Source organism: Euleptes europaea, chromosome 20, assembly GCF_029931775.1.
Source record: "Euleptes europaea isolate rEulEur1 chromosome 20, rEulEur1.hap1, whole genome shotgun sequence".
Classification (NCBI taxonomy): domain Eukaryota; kingdom Metazoa; phylum Chordata; class Lepidosauria; order Squamata; family Sphaerodactylidae; genus Euleptes; species Euleptes europaea.
Genome location: NC_079331.1, coordinates 12,076,821 through 12,095,119, shown reverse-complemented (window position 1 = coordinate 12,095,119; position 18,299 = coordinate 12,076,821). Strand labels below are relative to the sequence as shown.

At 48.7% G+C, this 18,299-nt stretch overlaps 2 protein-coding genes across 2 annotated transcripts in view; one reads left to right on the top strand and one right to left on the bottom strand.

Annotated features, from left to right (window-relative positions):
• The first annotated feature begins 709 nt into the window (after positions 1 to 709).
• On the top strand, positions 710 to 12,812 carry LOC130492139 (lamin-L(III)-like). Its single transcript, XM_056865931.1, has 11 exons — positions 710 to 1,047; positions 3,442 to 3,598; positions 3,687 to 3,812; positions 4,401 to 4,571; positions 5,375 to 5,479; positions 6,074 to 6,315; positions 7,108 to 7,333; positions 8,125 to 8,232; positions 9,047 to 9,163; positions 9,258 to 9,374; positions 12,780 to 12,812. The coding sequence occupies exons 1-11, from the start codon at positions 710 to 712 to the stop codon at positions 12,810 to 12,812; spliced, it is 1,740 nt and encodes a 579-aa protein (XP_056721909.1).
• A 2,655-nt stretch (positions 12,813 to 15,467) lies between these two features.
• Positions 15,468 to 18,299, bottom strand: part of SH3GL3 (SH3 domain containing GRB2 like 3, endophilin A3) — a 29,374-nt gene continuing 26,542 nt past the window's right edge. The window contains exons 8-9 of the mRNA XM_056865798.1: positions 17,815 to 17,942; positions 15,468 to 15,683 (exon numbers count right to left, since the gene is read on the bottom strand). Coding sequence (XP_056721776.1) covers positions 15,478 to 15,683; positions 17,815 to 17,942 — 334 coding nt within the window. The 3' untranslated portion in view covers positions 15,468 to 15,477. The remainder of the gene's footprint in view (positions 15,684 to 17,814; positions 17,943 to 18,299) is intronic.

Genomic DNA, 18,299 nt, shown 5'->3' with positions numbered 1-18,299 from the left:
CCCCCTGGAGAAAATGGCCGCTTTGGCCATTGGACTCTACGGCATTGAAGTCCCTCCCCAAACCCCACCCTCCTCAGTGTGTGTGCTAAGTGCCGTCAAGTCGCTTCCGACTCATGGCGACCCTACGAATGAAAGCCCTCCAAAATGTCCTATCTTGGACAGCCCTGCTCAGATCGAAGGCCGTGGCTTCCTTTATGGAGTCCACCCATCTCTTGTTGGCTCTTCCTCTTTTCCTCCTCAGGCTCCGCCCTCGAAACCTCCCGCCGGTAGAGCAGAGGGACCTGGCAACGCTTTTAAATGTGTGACATGACCATTTCCACTTAAAGCACATGAGTTGTTAAGTGGGGTAGCTGTATCCCACACACCCCAAACAACCCTACCCCGTGGGGATGTTTAAACCTGGCGCGCCAGGTGCGCCCCCCCAAAGGAGCGAGCCCCGCCCCCTCCCCGCCTCCCAGCGCGCCTTTGCGCACCTGCCGCCTCCCAGCGCGCCTTTGCGCACCTGCGCGGGCGGAGAGGGGCCGGCGCGCCTAGCGGTCGCTGCGGGCAGCTGCCTGGCCGGGGAGGCGCCTTGGAGATGCCCTCGGCGGCCGGCTCTCCAGGCCCGGCCCGGCCCGGCCGGAGCAGCTTCCCCGGGCCGATCTGGGGCTGATCCCCCGGGGGGGGGTATTTATTGCGGGTCCGGGCGGCGGCGCGCCGGAGGGGCTCCATGGCGGCGCTGCGCTTCTCCACGCCGGCGGACAGCGGCCTCCCGCCGGAGAGCGCCTCGCCGCGCCTCTCGCCCGTCGGCCCGCCGGAGAAGGAGGAGCTGCGGCGGCTCAACGACCGCCTGGCCGCCTACATCCAGGGCGTGCGGCGCCGGGAGGCGGCCCTGCAGCAGCCGCGCTTGCAGGAGCCCGGCGGGGACCCGGGGCGCGCCCTGCGCCGGCGCTACGAGAGCGAGCTGGCCCAGGCGCGCCGCCTGCTCGACGCCCAGGCCGCCCAGCGCGCCGCCCTGCAGCTCCAGCTGGCCGCCCTCGGGGACGAGCACCGCCAGCTGCGCGCCAGGTCGGGGGCGCGCGTCGGGGGGGAGGTCTCCTGCTGCAAGTTGGAGGGGCCAAGCCCCTGCCCCGGCTCCCTTGGCGGTGCCTTTACGCGCTTCCCACGGAGGTGTTGCCAGCCGCCTCGGGCCCGGAAAGGCGGAGTACACACTTTCCGCATCAGCCCACCGGCGGAGGGAAGAGCTGGCGGGGTTTTTTTTAAATTGGCTAATGGGGAAGAGCCCTGACTCGGATGGCCCAGGCTAGCCTGATCTCGTCAGGTCTCAGAAGCGAAGCAGGGTCAGCCCCGGTTAGTACTTGGAGGGGAGACCACCGAGGAAGGCACTGGCAAACCGCCTCTGTTAGTCTCTTGCCATGAAAACCCCCAAAAGGGGTCGCCGTAAGTCGGCTGCGACTTGAAGGCACTTGACACACGCAAACCGGCGGAGGAAAGAGCTGGCGGGGTTTTTAATTGGCTAATGGGGAAGAGCCCTGACTTGGATGGCCCAGGCTAGCCTGATCTTGTCAGGTCTCAGAAGCGAAGCAGGGTCAGCCCTGGTTAGTCTTTGGAGGGGAGACCACCGAGGAAGTCCAGGATTGCTGTGCAGAGGAAGGCACTGGCAAACCGCCTCTGTTAAGTCTCTTGATATGAAACCCCCCCCAAAAAGGGGTCGCCGTAAGTCGGCTGCGACTTGACGGCACTTTACACACACACAATGGGGAAGAGCCCTGACCTGGATGGCCCAGGTTTTAGTGGTGTGTATGCCCTGACCTGGATGGCCCAGGCTAGCCTGATCTCGTCAGATCTCAGAAGCTAAGCAGCGTCTGCCCTGGTTAGTATTTGGAGGGGAGACCACCTAGGCAGTCCAGGGTTGCTGTGCAGAGGAAGCCACTGGCAAACCGCCTCTGTTAGTCTCTTGCCATGAAAACCCCAAAAGAGGTCACCGTAAGTCGGCTGCGACTTGAAGGCCCTTTGCACACACAAACCTGCAGAGGAAAGAGCTGGCGGGATTTTTAATTGGCTAATGGGGAAGAGGAAGGCGCTGGCAAACCCCCTCTGTTAGTCTCTTGCCACGTAGACCCCCCAAGGGGTCGCCGTAAGTCGGCTGCGACTTGACGGCCCTTTACACGCACACAGTGGGGAATTTTGGATCTCGTTCTTTCTCTTAATGGGTCCACTTTTTTCCTTTCTTTTTGTTGCCACTCAATCGCAGCTGATTGATGGTGACCCTGTTGCGTTTGCAAGGCAAGAGACTTTCAGAAGTGGTTTGCAATTGCCTGGCTCTACCTAGCGACCCTACCTAGCGATGGTCTCCCATCCAAGCACTAAAGAGCGCTGACCTTACCTAGCATCCAAGATCTGACAAGATCAGGCTAACCTCGGCCATCCAAGTCAGGGTATTTTCCAGGCAATTTTTTTACTGATGTGTATAATGCCTGCCTATCTTGAAAATAATGATCCGTGCCTTCCTGGAGATGCAACCGGCTCAAGCTAAAATTGTCGAATACTACTTTGCACTAAATCTTACAACTTATCATGAGATTCACCCCAAAGCCAAGTTTTACCAAACTTAGTATGATTTTCAGTCCTTTCATTTATGTTAACCATGATCAATCCAAACCAAACTTGGATTACCTACCTCTTATAGAATAGATTGCAGAAGTGCGTGGGGTTATCACCTAGTTATCACTTGGTCCTCTTGGTGGTGTGGTTAGGTGTGGTGGTTTGGAGCGGTGGAGTCAGATCTGGAGAACCAGTTTTGATTCCCCGCTCCTCCACATGAGCGGTAGAGGCTAATCAGGTGAACTGGATTTGTTTCCCCACTCCTACACACGAAGCCAGCTGGGTGACCTTGGGCTAGTCACAGCTCTCTTAGAGCTCTCTCAGCCCCACCTACCTCACAGGGTGTCTGTTGAGGGGAGGGGAAGGGAAGGTGATTGTAAGCTGGGTTGAGTCTCCCTTAAGTGGTAGAGAAAGTCAGCATATAAAAATCAACTCTTCTTCTTCAAAATACAAAATATATTTTAAAGTGGCCAAAATCAACTTTCTCTGTAGAATTTGGTTTTGATGATTCCTGTCCCCAGCTTGCACGTTTGTGCATTCTTTAGGGGGCAGATATTACCAGTACAAATAAGACAGACTGAGAGGGGATATGATAACTATCTATTCTATTTCCTCCATTACAGGGGGTTGGACTAGATGACCCTGGTGGTCCCTTCCAGCTCTATGATTCTAAGTGCATGGGGTTATAACTAGTTATTGCTTGGTCCTCTTTCTCAAAATATATTTTCAAGGTGCCAAAATCAACTTTCTCTGTAGAATTTGGTTCCTGAAATGCTGAAATAACAGTTATATCTAATAAAACATCATCCATTGAGTATATAGCCTTCTTCCTATAATTGCTATCGCTTCATTTTGCAGGAATTCCAAGAAAGAAAATGACTTGAGCCTGGCAGTTGCTCAGATAAGGGATTTAGATGCTCAGCTCCACTCCACGGAGGCTGACTTGGCAACCGCTTTGAGCAGACAGCAGAGCTTGGAGAAAGACCTTCAAGAGTCAAAGGACCAAACAGCCTCCGTAAGAAGTATATCGGTAAAACCTAAAACGTGTGGCTGAAATGTACAACTCGAAGTACGGTGGGGAAAATATGTTTCTCCTTCCCTAGCTCAAGGAGACGGTGAAAGATACCAGAAACCAGCTTCAGAACGAGAGGTTGAAGAGGGTTGATCTGGAAAACCAAACACAGACGCTGCAAGAACAAGTGACGTTCCTGAAAAACCTCCACGAAGATGTACGTCAGTTGCCTTGTGTGTGTGTTAAATGCCATCAAGTCGCTTCTGAGCCAGTGTGGTGTAGTGGTTAAGAGCAGTGGTTTGGAGCGGTGGAGTCTGATCTGGAGAACCGGGTTTGATTCCCCACTCCTCCACATGAGTGGCGGATGCTAATCTGGTGAACGGGATTTGTTTCCCCGCTTCTACACCCAAAGCCAGCTGGGTTACCTTGGGCAAGTTACAGCTCTGTTAGAGCTCTCTCAGCCCCACCTACCTCACAGGGTGTCTGCTGTGGGGAGGGGAAGGGAAGGTGATTGTAAGCCGGTTTGAGCCTCCCTTAAGTGGTAGAGAAAGTCGGCATATAAAAACCAACTCTTCTTGTAAAAAAATTAATTGATGTTGATATGAACGTTTGCAGCCAGACAAAAGACATTTCTGATCATTTTTCTAATCTGGGAAATTTTTAAAAAATTGAGAGGCCCTTCTGCCAATAACAAGCCCTTTCTTTTCTTTTCTTTTCTTTTCTTTTCGAGATTGGATTTTAAAACCGGGGAGCGAGTTTGCTAAATGATTCTCCTGTGTTACACTCTTTCCCCCACTCCTCCAAGGAACTTAAAAGGAAGAAGAGCTTTTATGAGAGTAAGATACAAGAAATAGAGTCTGGCCGTCAGCAGGAGTTTGAGAGTAAACTACTGGATGCCCTCCAAGCACTCCGGCAAGATCATGAACAACAAATTGAGGCGTACAAAGAGCAGGTGGAACGGAATTTTGCTGCCAAGGTGAGTGACTTGATAACAGGTGTGTGTGAGGGAGATGCACAAGGTCACGCTTGTCTGTGTTAACTAGCGTGGTGTAGGGGTTAAGAGTGGTGGTTTGGAGCGGTGGACTCTAATCTGGAGAACCAGGGTTGATTTCCCACTCCTCCAAATAAGCGGCAGACGCTAACCTGGTGAACCGAGTTGGTTTCCCCACTCCTGAACATGAAGCTAGCTGGATGACCTTGGGCTAGTCACAGTTCTCTTAGAGCTCTCTCAGCCTCACCTACCTCACAGGGTGTCTATTGTGGGGAAGGGAAGGTGATCGTAAGCCGGTTTGATTCTTCCTTAAGTGATAGTCAGCATATAAAACCCAACTTTTCTTCTTCTCATGCCATGCCTCTCCAGGAAGCAAACCCTGAATGCAACTCTTTTGCATTCTTAAGTTCTGGTTGCACCAGCAAGTCTAAAAAGGAGTGCCAGGAAGTCTTGCTGCTGCTACTTCCAGGTGCCTTTTCCAGTACAGAATGGAAGATTCCCCCTGTAATGTTTCAGGGCCCTTTGAAGCAATCGGCTATTCCTGTTAGGTACAGAAGACTCCAGTGTCAATGATGGACCTTCTGGTGGGCACAGGTCCCTGGCAGAAGTCGTCCCATACTGACCCTTGGTGTCAGTTCCCCATGTATTGGTGTTTCCTTTCCAGAAGTACCACCACGTGTTCAGAGACAAAAGTTCAGTCTTGTCCGCTTGCCATTCCTTAAAGGCATGCTCAAACTAAATCAAGTAATGTCAGCTTTCATTGCTAACAAATGCATGTTACCCACCAGGTGGAAAACGCCCAGCTTTCTGCTGTGAAAAACAGTGATTTTGCCAACTCGGCACGGGAGGAGCTCAAGAAAACAAAACTGAGAATTGATTCGTTGACATCCCAGGTAAGCCTCAATTGAATCCCAGGTGAAGACAGGCATACCTGGGCCAGTTCAGACTCCTCTAAGCGCCTTAGAAAACAGGCCTAGAACACTGAGGAGAAGACTGAGAGGGGATATGATTACGATCTTCAAGTACTTGAAGGGCTGTCATAGAGGGAATGGTACTGAGTTATTTTCTGTTGCCCCGGAAGGTTGGACCAGAACCAACGGGTTGAAATTAAATCAAAAGAGTTTGCATCTAGACATTAGGAAGAATTTTCTAACAGTTAGAGCGGTTCCTCAGTGGAACAGGCTTCCTCGGGAGGCGGTGAGCTCTCCTTCCCTGGAGGTTTTTAAGCAGAGGCTAGATGGCCATCTGTCAGCAATGTTGATTCTATGACCTTAGGCAGATGATGAGAGGGAGGACATCTTGGCCATCTTCTGGGCCACAGCGTGGGGGAGGTAGTTGTGAACATCCTGCACTGTGCAGGGGTGGACTAGATGACCCTAGTGGTCCCTTCCAACTCTATGATTCTATGAAAGGGCTCCCTTCTTAGTGTGATTGTTCAAATTGGAAGAGCCTAATAATAAAATTTTAAAAAATCTGTGGAATCTAAGAATGCTGCATTGGAGGGCTGCATCAGTGACTTGGAGACCACGATACTGGAGCTGCAGAGGACGATAGACTGTGAGCGCGACACGCACAAGAGGTGTGTTGCCGAGAAGAACCGAGAAATGGCAGAGGTGCGGCAACGAATGCAAGCTCAGCTGGAAGAGTACGAACATCTCCTGGACGTAAAGCTGGCTCTGGACCTAGAGATCAGTGCGTACCGAGCGATGTTGGAAAGAGAAGAGAAGAGGTTGGTTGGTGAAACTGAATTTCAATCCCTGGCATCTCCAGTTAAAGCAGGCAAGTAGGTGATGTGAAAGACCTCTGCCTGAGACCCTGGAGAGCTGCTGCCGGTCTGAGTTGACAATACTGGCTTTGATGGACCAAGGGTCTGATTCAGTAGACAGCAGCTTCATGTGTTTGTGTGTTCATGTGATAGCACATGTGAATAAGAAGATAGATTAAAAAGTGGAAGGAAAAGCGTCCCTGATCTGTGTCTAACTTCTGAAGATTTGAATTTTTAGGGGAGGGGCTGTGGCTCAGTGGTAGCTTTGCACACAGAAGGTCCCAGGTTCAGTCCCCGGCATCTCCAGTTAAAGGGACTAGGCAAGTAGGTAATGGGAAAGACCTCCACCTGAGACCCTGGAGAGCCGCTGTCTGTCTGAGTAGACAGTACTGACTTTGATGGACCAAGGATCTGATTCTGTATAAGGCAGCTTCATGTGTTTGTGTGTGTAAAGTGCCGTCAAGTCGCAGCCGACTTATGGCAGTAGGTGATATGAAAGACCCCTGCCTGAGACCCTGGAGAGCCGCTGCAGATCTGAGTAGACAATACTGACTTTGATGGACCCAGGGTCTGATTCAGTAGAAGGCAGCTTCATGTGTTCACAGCCCCACTGTTATGCAAATGGGGGTTTCAATCAATTCTCTGTTGCGCAAATTGAACCCGTGTCTTTGTGCCTATTTCTGTTTCTGCCACCGAATTGAGACAATTAAAGCTTCCACAAATTTGTAAAATGGATTACCTAATTTGTTTTTGTAGGTTAGGGCTGTCTGGATCCTCCTCGGAAAGCGTCGGCATGCATTCTGCAGCCAGCCTGGGCCGCCTGTTCCTACAGGGAAAGAAAAGGAAACGCCCCACAGTGGAAAAGCGAGGGCCCCAGTTTGGTTTCAAGGGAGTCCAGAGTGCTTCGTCTTCGGGAAGCATTTCGATAGAAGAAATTGACGCAGAAGGGAAATTTGTCAGAATTAAAAATAATTCCGATCAGGTAATTTGGTTCAGGATCCATCTTGGACCAATGTGGGACTTTAGGAGGGAGGTGGGCAGACTGGAGCGACCCAAGAGCGTCCTGTGTGATTTGTGTGCGTGGTGTAAAACAGCGGTTCCCAAAGTGGGCGGTACCACCCCCTGGGGGGCGGTGGGATTACCTAGGGGGGCACTAAGAGGCAAGAGGGCAGCGGGGGGGCGCTAGAGGTGGGCCCCTTCAACTGTGTTGTTCACTAATTTACAATAGATGGCACCATGCTGGCAAATTTGGTGGAAACTATCAGAATTTTTTCCCCAGTCCTTGAAGAGTTGGTACCGCTGGATCAAGTTCCTCAGTTTTGTTGAATGAATTTCAACTAAAAAGTTTTAATTTGATTTTGAATAGATGTGTAATTAATTGTTACTGTGAGGTTACTCTGTGAGGTAGGTGGGGCTGAGAGAGCTCTAAGAGAGCTGTGACTAGCCCAAGGTCACCCAGTTGGCTTCATGTGTAGGAGTGGGGAAACAAATCCATTTCACCAGATTAGCCTTCGCCGCTCATGTGGCGGAGTGGGGGATCAAACCCGGTTCTCCAGATCAGAGTCCTCTGCTCCAAAAGCCCTACCTGGCCCCACCCACTTCCTAAAAACACTTGGCGGGCACCAGAAAAGGTGTCGGCGGGTGCCATGGCACCCACAGGCACCACGTTGGGGACCCCTGCTCTATATACAACAGCCAATGTAGAACGATCAAGTTACTGAAAACCCCTTGCCTTAAGCTCAAGGTTGCGCTAAGTGCCCTTCTTGCTTTTAGGACCAGTCGCTAAGCGGATGGACGCTCAGAAGAGAACAAAGAAATGAATCTGACATGATGTACCAGTTTCCGACACGATTCACTCTTCAGGCTGGCCAAGCAGTTACAGTAAGTGGAAATATTTTCTTCTGATTCTTCTCCTCTTCCCATTTTATAATTGCCAGGACTTTACCTTCTGTTACAACAGCATTAACCACACAACCTACATTAGGCCTACGTTTTGGCTGCACTGTGAAGCCAGTAGAAGTGAATAAGGAACACACACACTAAACTGGAGAACCAGGTTTGATTTCCCCACTCCCCCACATAAGCAGCAAACTCTAATCTGGTGAACCGGGTTGGTTTCCCCACTCCTCCACATGAAGCCTGCTGGGTGACCTTGGGCCAGTTACAGTTCCCTCCGAACTCTTTCAGCCCCATGTACCTCACAAGGTTCCTGTTGTGGGGAGAGGAATGGAAAATGATTGTAAGCCGGTTTGAGACTCCTTAAAAGTAAAGAAAAGTAGGGTATAAAAACCAACTCCGCCTCTTCTTCCTCTGCTTCTTTTTCTTCACCTGAAACTTTTTCTTCACCTGAAACTTCCCCACAGTGTAGTGACTGATCCCATTGTTCCCCACAGTGTAGTGACTGATCCCATTGTCCCACTCCCCATTCCCTCCGCTCAGACTCAATGAGATTGGGGACCCCCTGCTCTTGACACACAGGACCTACAGCTTAGTTCGTGCCTTGGTGGCCAGTTCTGCTCACAGATGAAACCCAAGCTTGTTACCCTAAGACTGATATCATAGATGAGCTTCAGCTAGAGAGCGGGGTGATTTTATGCACATTTTCCTTGCCTAAAAATGCTTTTCAGCATTGAAACCCCCATGGAATTCGTTACTTAAGTTTAAAGACTTACCAAAACAAGGCTTCTCATTGAAGATCTGGAGCGCGAGAGACGATCCCCAGGAGCTTGACTTGACCCTTGTGTGGAAGTCCCAGAAGTCATGGGGAAGCGGAGAGAACGTCAGCATCGCGCTCCTTAACGCCGACGGGGAGGTAAGTCCAACGCTCATCTGCGCTTCCTGCTTGGCTGCATTCTTGAAGTGACAAATGTCTTCTCTTTTTCCTGGCTGTGCTCTTCTGCTTGCAGGAAACTGCAGAAAGAAAGATTGTCTATGGAGGAGGAGGAGGAGGAGGCTGCAGCAGAGAATGGGAGGAGGAGGAAAAGGAAGCAGCCCAGGAAGAAGAAACGGAGCTTCACACTCAAGTAGGTGTCTTAGCTGAAGTCCCAAATGTAGAGGAACACCAAATGCATCCTTCGAAACTGGCTGACAGGAATATATATTTTAAGCAAACTTTACATCCTCGCAAAACAACATAATTGCAACCTAATTTTCCCCCTCTTGTCATGGCCAGTCAAAAAGAAGAAAAAGGAAATGATGTTTGGTTTCATGACAAGTCTTGAGAACTTTACAGCTGTAGGTGAGAACTGAGTGATCCCTGCAAGACCCGCATTCCCTCTCTCCATGGCTCCAGCCTAGCTCCATTACAATTTGCTTGGCTCTGCTTGCAAACTGAAGCCAGCTTCTTGGAGAGGGCAGATCACAAATTTGCCGTTGGTTAAAATGCATCTCTGCTATTTGGTCCTCAGATTGTAATCAAACCAAGAGATCTCCATTTTCAAACTGTTTTCTGATTATCACGGGCTTTCTCGAAGTTGAGAGCTTCCTTGGTGCCATTAATGCTAGACAAGCTCCCTGAAAGACTGGTCAAGGCAGCGTAGTGCAGGTCAGATGTGATTTGGGTCCCAGTCCCTCCTCAGTCATGAAGCTTGTTGAATGACCTTGAGCCAACCACACATTCTGTTACCCAGGCTTGTGAAGGCAAGGAAGAGCTCCTTGGTGGCATGTTCATTATTGATCACATGAAGCTGCCTTCTACTGAATCAGACCCTTGGTCCATCTAAGTCAGTAATGTCTACTCAGACCGGCAGTGGCTCTCCAGGGTCTCAGGCAGGGGTCTTTCACATCACCTACTTGCCTGGTCCCTTTAACTGGAGATATTTATTATTTCCATTTGTTACCCCACTCTCCCCGGCCAAAGCCAGGCTCAGAGCAGCTTACAGAAGATAAAAGTCACATTAATCAATAAAACACTTTAAAATAGCCCTATAAAATCGTATAATCATCATACTAAATTACCTAAGCGCCTCTAACATACGAATCACAGTACAACAAACTTCAGCTAGGCGAGCAGATGGAAGGCACCAGATGGAATAAAAGGTGTTACTGCAGTGGGGAGGTTAGGGAGGCCAGCCTTTATATATAGGAACCATAGCTGGCCTTAACAATAAGCCTGGCGGAACAGCTCTGTTTTACAGGTGGACTTCTTTGAGGACCCGCAGGGCCCTGGTCTCACAAAAGAGGCTATTCCACCAAGCAGGGTCGAGGCCAGCCAGACACTCTTCGGGCCAGGGACCACCAAAAGGTTGTTATTAGCTGAACGAAGAGTCCTCCGGGGAACTTACCAGGTAGGGGAAGATGCAGATATGCTCGTTAATTCTTGACTTCAAGGGCATTCAAATCGCTCACTAAAAAAAGGAACCTGAACTCTGAATACGGCAATGGATTAAAGATGGTGGTCCTCTCACAAGTTGGTGGTTCTTGAAGTCTTACAGGAAGCCTGGAGAGAATTGGGTATCTGTTGTTGCTCTGTCTTCACGGCCTGCCTTCAGCCTAAGATGCTTCAGCTTCTCTGGTATCAGGTGTGCTGATGGAGAAGATTCCGTTGCATCCATTGGGACAAAAATAAAGCCCTCTTGTTTGGCATCCTGCACTGGAACACAAGCTAATGTTAATGCGCAAGGAGCTGATGAATTTCAAATGTCCAGGACATGAGGGCCACGCTGATAGCATTTCTGTAAAATTTCTTTAGTTCAAGCCTGCATCTTTTTTGGCTGTATCTTTGGTGTGAGGGAAGTGGGAAGTTTTTCAGCTGTGTGTGTGTGTGTGTGTGTTAAGTCCTCCAAAACGTCCTGTCTTTGACAGCCTTGCTCAGATCTTGCAAATTGAGGGCCGCGGCTTCCTTTATTGAGTCAATCCATCTCTTGTTGGGTCTTTTCAGCTATACCCCACCTTATCTGGTGGGAATGAGATAGTTGGGACAGGCTTTGAAGAAGACAGGACACAGCTGTAACTTTCCCCCATGGCATGTTCCTGATGTTTTTGCCTCGTGCTTTGCCCTTTTACAGCTAGCATCTTTTTTTGAGCATGCATATGGCTTGCAAGCTTTTGAGTTTGAATTCAAAATGGATGCGATTTCAGTGACTTTGCATGCCTCACTTTGGAGCGCTGTATGAAAGCTATCTGTAGCTGCAGAACCTAGGCTTGTTAATCCTTAGACTGCACTCTGCTTTTGCAAACAAACCCCAGTTAGTATGGGGTGGACTCCCCCCCCCCCCGTCAAATCACAGCTGACATGGCAACCCCTGGTGGGGTTTTCAAGGCAGGAGGCATTCAGAGGTGAACATAAGCAAAGCCCTGCTGGATCAGACCAACGTCCATCAACTCCAGCAGTCTGTTCACACAGCAGCCAACCAGGTGCCTCTAGGAAGCCCACAAACAAGGCGATTGCAGCAGCATTATCCTGCCCGTGCTCCAAAGCACCAAATATAATAGGCATGCTCCTCTGATCCTGGAGAGAATAGGAAGGATATTAACAACAACCATCATGGCTTGAAATAAAAAAACAGCATCTTTACAGAGCCATTATGCTTTACAAATTGTACTAAGAAATAACTGGCTATGCAATGAAATTATATATAAAATAAAAAGTAGAAGCAAAGGATCTTTCGCCTTTGTGGTTTGCCCTTGCCTGCCTCCACGTCACAACCCTGGTGTTCCTTGGAGGTCTCCCATCCAAATTCTTGCCAGGGTCAACCCTGCATAGCTTCTGAGATCTGACAAGATCCTGGTCAGGGCTGGTGAATTGCTGTCTTGTATTAAGCTAGAAGTCTTCAAATAACTTTGAATGTTCCAAGCATGGTGCCTTATCAAATGGAGATCCCCCGCCCCGTTCTAGTAATGAATTACCGGTGAAGAACCAAATCTCTGCTTAAAGCAGTAATCTTGAGACATCACCTCTGAGTAGTTAGTTGAAGACTTCCATCTTGGCATACTCTGCAAGCAGAGGGGGAAAGGCGCAGGTTCAACTGTTACCCAGTTTTGTCTCAGTTATGAATACTCTTCCGTCTTAAGAGCTTCACGGTGTAATCCTTCGCTGATTTCCAGTGGTTGTGGACTGGAGTAACTCTGCCTAGAAATGGCACCTCTGAGAGAGCCAGCGTGGTGTAGTGGTTAAGAGCGGTGGACGCTAATCTGGTGAACCAGGTTGGTTTCCCCATTCCTCCACACGAAGCCAGCTGGGTGACCTTGGGCTAGTCACAGCTCTCTTAGAGCTCTCTCAGGCCCACCTCCCTCACAAGGTGTCCGTTGTGGGGAGGGGGAGGTGATTGTAAGCCGGTTTGATTCTCCCGTAAGTGGTAGAGGAAGTCGGCATATAAAACCCAACTCTCCTTCTTCTTCTACAGCAGAGGCTCTGTAGCTTCCAGGCCTGGTTTCGTGGTGTGCATTATCAAACCCATGAGACCTAACTTGTTCCTCTCTCCATACAGCAGAGTGGAAGCCACATCTGTCCAATCATGTAGCTGAGAGAAGGCGGTCAACATCTGTAGCAGCTCTCTTCAGCTTAAAAAAACCCTGCTCTGCTGTCTGCCAAGAATTCTTTTCAGATTACGTAGGAAGCCAGACTGCCGTGTTCAGCTCTCCTGCGCTTTCCACAACGTGGTTAAATAACTGGGTTGGGATGGGAGGGGGGAAGCCCCTTTCGAGCCGAGCACCGTTGAGTTGGGGGTTTCTGAATTATTGGAAACCGGATGGGGAAGAATGTATTTGCCACAAGTCTCAAGGTTAAAACAGTTTCTTTCTGTTGCTTTTGTTCTGATGTAACTGCTTCGCCATCAAATATTTTAGGATTAAAAAAAAAAGGCTTGGCCCTCTGGTATTTTAGCAGACTTGAGTATTTCACTGTTGCACTTTCTCACATTAAAAAAAAAAACTTAGCAGGTGGTAATGAGCTATTTATAAACCTTTTTTTATAACCTGTTGGATCAATTGCTTTCTATTAAAGGTTATCTCCCTGCAATCTTGTGACTCTGGTGTTAAAGCAAACTCTTTTTGTTTAGCAGACTCTGAGCCTTAAAGAAGTGAAGAAACCAGAAATGCTGACATCCTCTTCCTTACAGCTTGAGAGCCAGCCCACTGGAAGCTATTTAAGTGATTGTAAACGCACACATGTTCTGAAGAATTCCTAAATAAAACCGCAAAGGAACTTAGTGTAAACAAGAGCAGTATATATGTTCCAATAGCCCATATTTAGGAGCCTGTTATTGTTATTGATCTTTATTATGGTCAGTGACCAGCACAGGGGGAGGCTGTCTTCCCCCCCCTTTTTTTTGATACCTGTCTTTAGTAACAGAGCCCCGTGGCACAGAGTGGTAAGCTGCAGTACTGCAGTCCAAGCTCTGCTCACGACCTGGGTTCGATCCCGACGGAAGTCGGTTTCAGGTAGCCGGCTCAAGGTTGACTCAGCCTTCCGTCCTTCCGAGGTCGGTCAAATGAGGACCCAGCTTGCTGGGGGTAAAGGGAAGATGACTGGGGAAGGCACTGGCAAACCACCCCGTAAAGAAAGTCTGCCTAGGAAACTTCCGGATGTGAAGTCACCCCATGGGTCACGAATGGCCCAGTGCTTGCGCAGGGGACCTTTACCTTTTTACCTTAGTAACTCTGTCCCTGTTTTTGCCTTTTGAGAGTGTTTTCTTAAAAGGCTAGGAGCGAGACGGTCTCTAGAAATTCAGTGTGACCAGATGCCTCTTGACTAATATGCTTGCATGAACAATCAGGCAACAGGCGGGTCCTGCCACTACATATTCTTCAGCTGCTGATCTACATTTTGAACTACTTATCATCCAAGTGTAGCACAATTGTTTTCCTAGGTCTTTACTACTGTGCCAGCTTCTAAATATGGTTAGAGCATACAGCAGGGGAGACAATTCAGCGCTGAGAAATAGCACAAACTGTGAGCAGGAGTAGTCCAAGGCCTTATATTTAAATCTATTAAATGTTTGAGGGTTTAGCAGTATACTTTTCTCCCAGTACTTCTGATGGTACGACAGACACTTCGCTTACAAGCTAAGAAGAGCTGGTTTTTATATGCCGACTTTCTCTACCACTTAAGGGAGACTCAAACCGTTTTACAATCCCCTTCCCTTCCCACAACAGACACCCTGTGAGGTAGGTGGGGCTGAGAGAGCTCTTAATAGAACTGTAACTTGCCCAAGGTCACCCAGCTGGCTTCGTGTGTAGGAGTGGGGAAACAAATCCAGTTCACCAGATTAGCCTCCGACACTCATGTGGAGGAGTGGGGAATCGAACCCGGTTCTCCAGATTCTCCACCGCTCTTAGCCACTACACCATGCTGGGAGTTGACTGACTCACGGTGGTTACACGTAAATGGAACTTCAGTGTACAAAAGCAGTATTCACCGTGAGTACCATCTGCCTTGTACCATCATGTACTTTGTTTGAGCATGGTGAAACAGGCTTTGGAAGCAGGATGCTTTGATAGACCTTGGGTCAAAGCATGAAAAAACAAGTACCGGCTAGTTATCGAGTTGCCCCTAGATGTTTCTCTGAAGCTGTCGCGAGAACGCCACAAGTTAAGAGAAGCAGAGAGTGCGGGTTTCCCATGGCAATGTTTATTACATTTGGTCTTATTTTTTTTATTTTCAACAGCGTACTTAGTACAGCAACATCTTCATAAAGGCTACCAGTCTGCTCTTAGCGCGCACAAAGGGTGTTAGCTTTTCACAGTTAAGATGCATGGAACAAACATTGCTTAATGTAATCTGGTTACAGGTAGCTTGACCCTCTCGCTCTGAGAAATGGCGGTCAAGGGCAAATTTGCTGCAGCCAAAAAACACAGGTGGGTTTGGGGGGCTTGCAGATGTGAGCAACTGGTGCACTTTTTTGGAGCAGCCACTGAGCTACTGGTAAACACACCTTGAAGGCATAAAGCAAATCAGATGGCCAGGTCAAGTCCCGTTCCCCCCCCCCCAACATTTTCATTTAACAAAAGGGAAGAAGGGTTTAATGTATATATGTACAAACTACACGAATACAAAATAAATACATTTCTGAAAGACGTGTACAAAAAGTCAAGAGTCAGTCAAGAAAAGCAAGGCTTCCACAGAATGCCACGCAAATGGAATCCACTTTAGGCAAAGGTTTTCGCTTGCAGGACAACGCAAGGCGCTCACTGGGGCAACGGCACCATGACTTCAACGTAATTGATGGGGAAGAAGCCCGACTCGCCATCTAACATGCCTTCGTACCAGTTCTCATCGATCTGATTGGTTAACGTAATGATGTCCCCTTCCTTAAAGCCAAGCTCACCTTCATTTTCGGGCTCAAAGTCGTAAAGGGCTTGGCAGCAGGGCTGGTCCATGTGCAACGAAGAACCTGCGAAAGTCGCATAAGATCGAATGAAAAGCCAGTCACGTGACTTCTCTGGAGATTACAAAATGACATAAGTAGGGTACTGTCCTTAGTTTCATTATAATTTGTAAAGGTGCATTCGTGTGTAGGAGTGGGGGAAACAAATCCGGTTCACCAGATTAGCCTCTATCAATCATGTGGAGGAGTGGGGAATCAAACCCAGTTCTCCAGATCAGAGTCCACCGCTCCAAACCAACAGCAGCTATTAGCCATGGCGACTAAAGAGGACCTCCCCATTTAAAGACAATAAACCGCCAAATACCAGTGCCAGGAGCTAGCATCAGGAAAAGTCACATGGACACATGAAGCTGCTTTATACTGAATTAGTCCCTTGGTCCATCAAAGTCAGTACTGTCTATTCAGACCAGCAGCAGCTCTCCAAGGTCTCAAGCAGAGGTCTTTCACATCACCCACTTGCCTGGTCCCTTTAACTGGAGATGCCGGGGATCGAACCTCAGCAGATGCTCTACCACTGAGCCACAGCCCCTCCCTGCCTCTGTGCACTTTCAGGGTCTCCAGAGTAACTGGTTGGCTGCTGTGTGAGACAGGATGCTGGACTAGATGGACCCCTGGTCTGATCTAGCAGGATTCTTACATTCCTATCTGCAGAGCCCCTAAAAGCTGTTTATTGTTAACTCAAGGCTCAACACAGTCGCGATTTGAAAAGCGTGCTCCAAAGTAAATTCAATCACCGGGCGGCAGCAATGCAAACCAGATTTTTCTAGCCACAAGAAACCAAACCAAAAAACAAATAAAATTCCCCCATGTTCTCCTGTGGCAGTTGTTGATTGCGTAAAACCTTGGCTTAGCAAGGGTAAGATCACTTGGCTAAGAGTGTTGGCACAAGGAATAACTTTTAACATTCCACCTCCACCAAGTCTGGTCTACCTTATTTATTTACTTTACACTTGGAGCCGCTAAGCCTTTCTGGACTCTTAAAAATCCCCACCCACCTAAAAAAAAAAAAAAATGCACCAGTTGTTCCTGTGCCTAGGCCTGATCCAGAGCCAACAGTAAAATGCGTGTGTGTAAAGTCGCAGCCAACTTTTGGTGACCCCATAGGGTTTCCAATGTTCAGAGGTGGTTTGCCATTGCCTGTCTCTGCATAGCAACCCTGGTATTCCTTGGTGGTCCCCCATCCAATTACTAAGCAGGGCTGACCCTGCTTAGCTTCCGAGATCTGATGAAATCGGGCTATATCTTGCTGCCTTCCCTCCCATAAGAGCACAATAACCCATAGAATTAAGGGTAGGTTATTAGTTTTGATTACCCAGCTTGCTGGGGGTAAAGGGAAGACGGCTGGGGAAGGCACTGGCAAACCACCCCGTAAACAAAGTCTGCCTAGTAAACGTTGGGATGTGACGTCACCCCATGGGTCAGGAATGACCCGGTGCTTGCACAGGGGACCTTTACCTTTTCCTTTTTATTAGTTTTGTCCCCCAGTGTTTCCTAAACTTGTTATCCCTGCAGGGCAGGGTAGCCACAGCTCCCCACCTCTTGTTTCACTGGCATGTAACCCCCCAACCCGTTAAGATAGGTGACAGATGGTTTGTTTATTCCATCCACTTAAGGATTTATGCAACTCATCAGGTGCAAATGTGTGCAAAAGCACATGGTTTAAATGGTCGGCTCTATAGGTTCCCAAAGAAGGAGGAGTTGGTTTTTATATGTTGACTTTCTCCACCACTTAAGGAAGAATCAAACTGGCTTACAATCACCTTCCCTTCCCCTCCCCACAACAGACACCCTGTGAGGTAGGTGGGGTTGAGAGAGTGTGACTGGACCAAGGTCACCCAGTTGGCTTCGTGTGTAGGAGTAGGGAAACCAACCCGGTTCACCAGATTAGCCTCCGCCGCTCATGTGGAGGAGTGGGGAATCAAACCTGGTTCTCCAGATCAGAGTCCACCACTCCAAACTACCGCTCTTAACCACTACACCACGCAGTCTAGAATGAAGTGAAAGGCACATCTACAGACATCTCTTTATGGTGATGAGGGTAACACTCAACCAGGTCCCTTCTATCATCTTTCAATCCAGGCGCGCTCTCAACAGAGCATGCCAAGGAGCCGATTTCCCCATCCACCCCCTTGCTCACCTGTTGATTTGAGTGGCGAACTAAACGAAACGCCGTTGTGCTGTTGGGCGTCGCTTATTTCCAGGGTTGTCGTTATCGCCGGCTTTGGCTTGAACTCGTGTCTGGGGCGACTCGATGCAATGTTTATTCTGAAACAAGAAGCAAACTCTGAAATCCTGGAAGTCTTAAGGTACCAGACCTGAAGTGTTTCTCACTTGAGGACTCTTTTAAATCATGTGTTTCTCACCTGAGGACTCTTTTAAATCATGGGACTTTACCATTAATTCTAGATAATAATTTTAATGTCTTGAAAAATTTATATGCCACTTTCCCTTCTTGCTGTACCCTCAAAGTAGCTGGCAGCAAGCAAACAGAACACCGTCGAACGGTCAGGGTGGGCTTTTTTTGCTGTTGTTTTAATATGTAGTTTTTATACTGCACAGAACTTCTTGGTCATCTAATGGTTTATGGGCTTAATCTCTTATAGGGGTGCCACCAAATGTGCG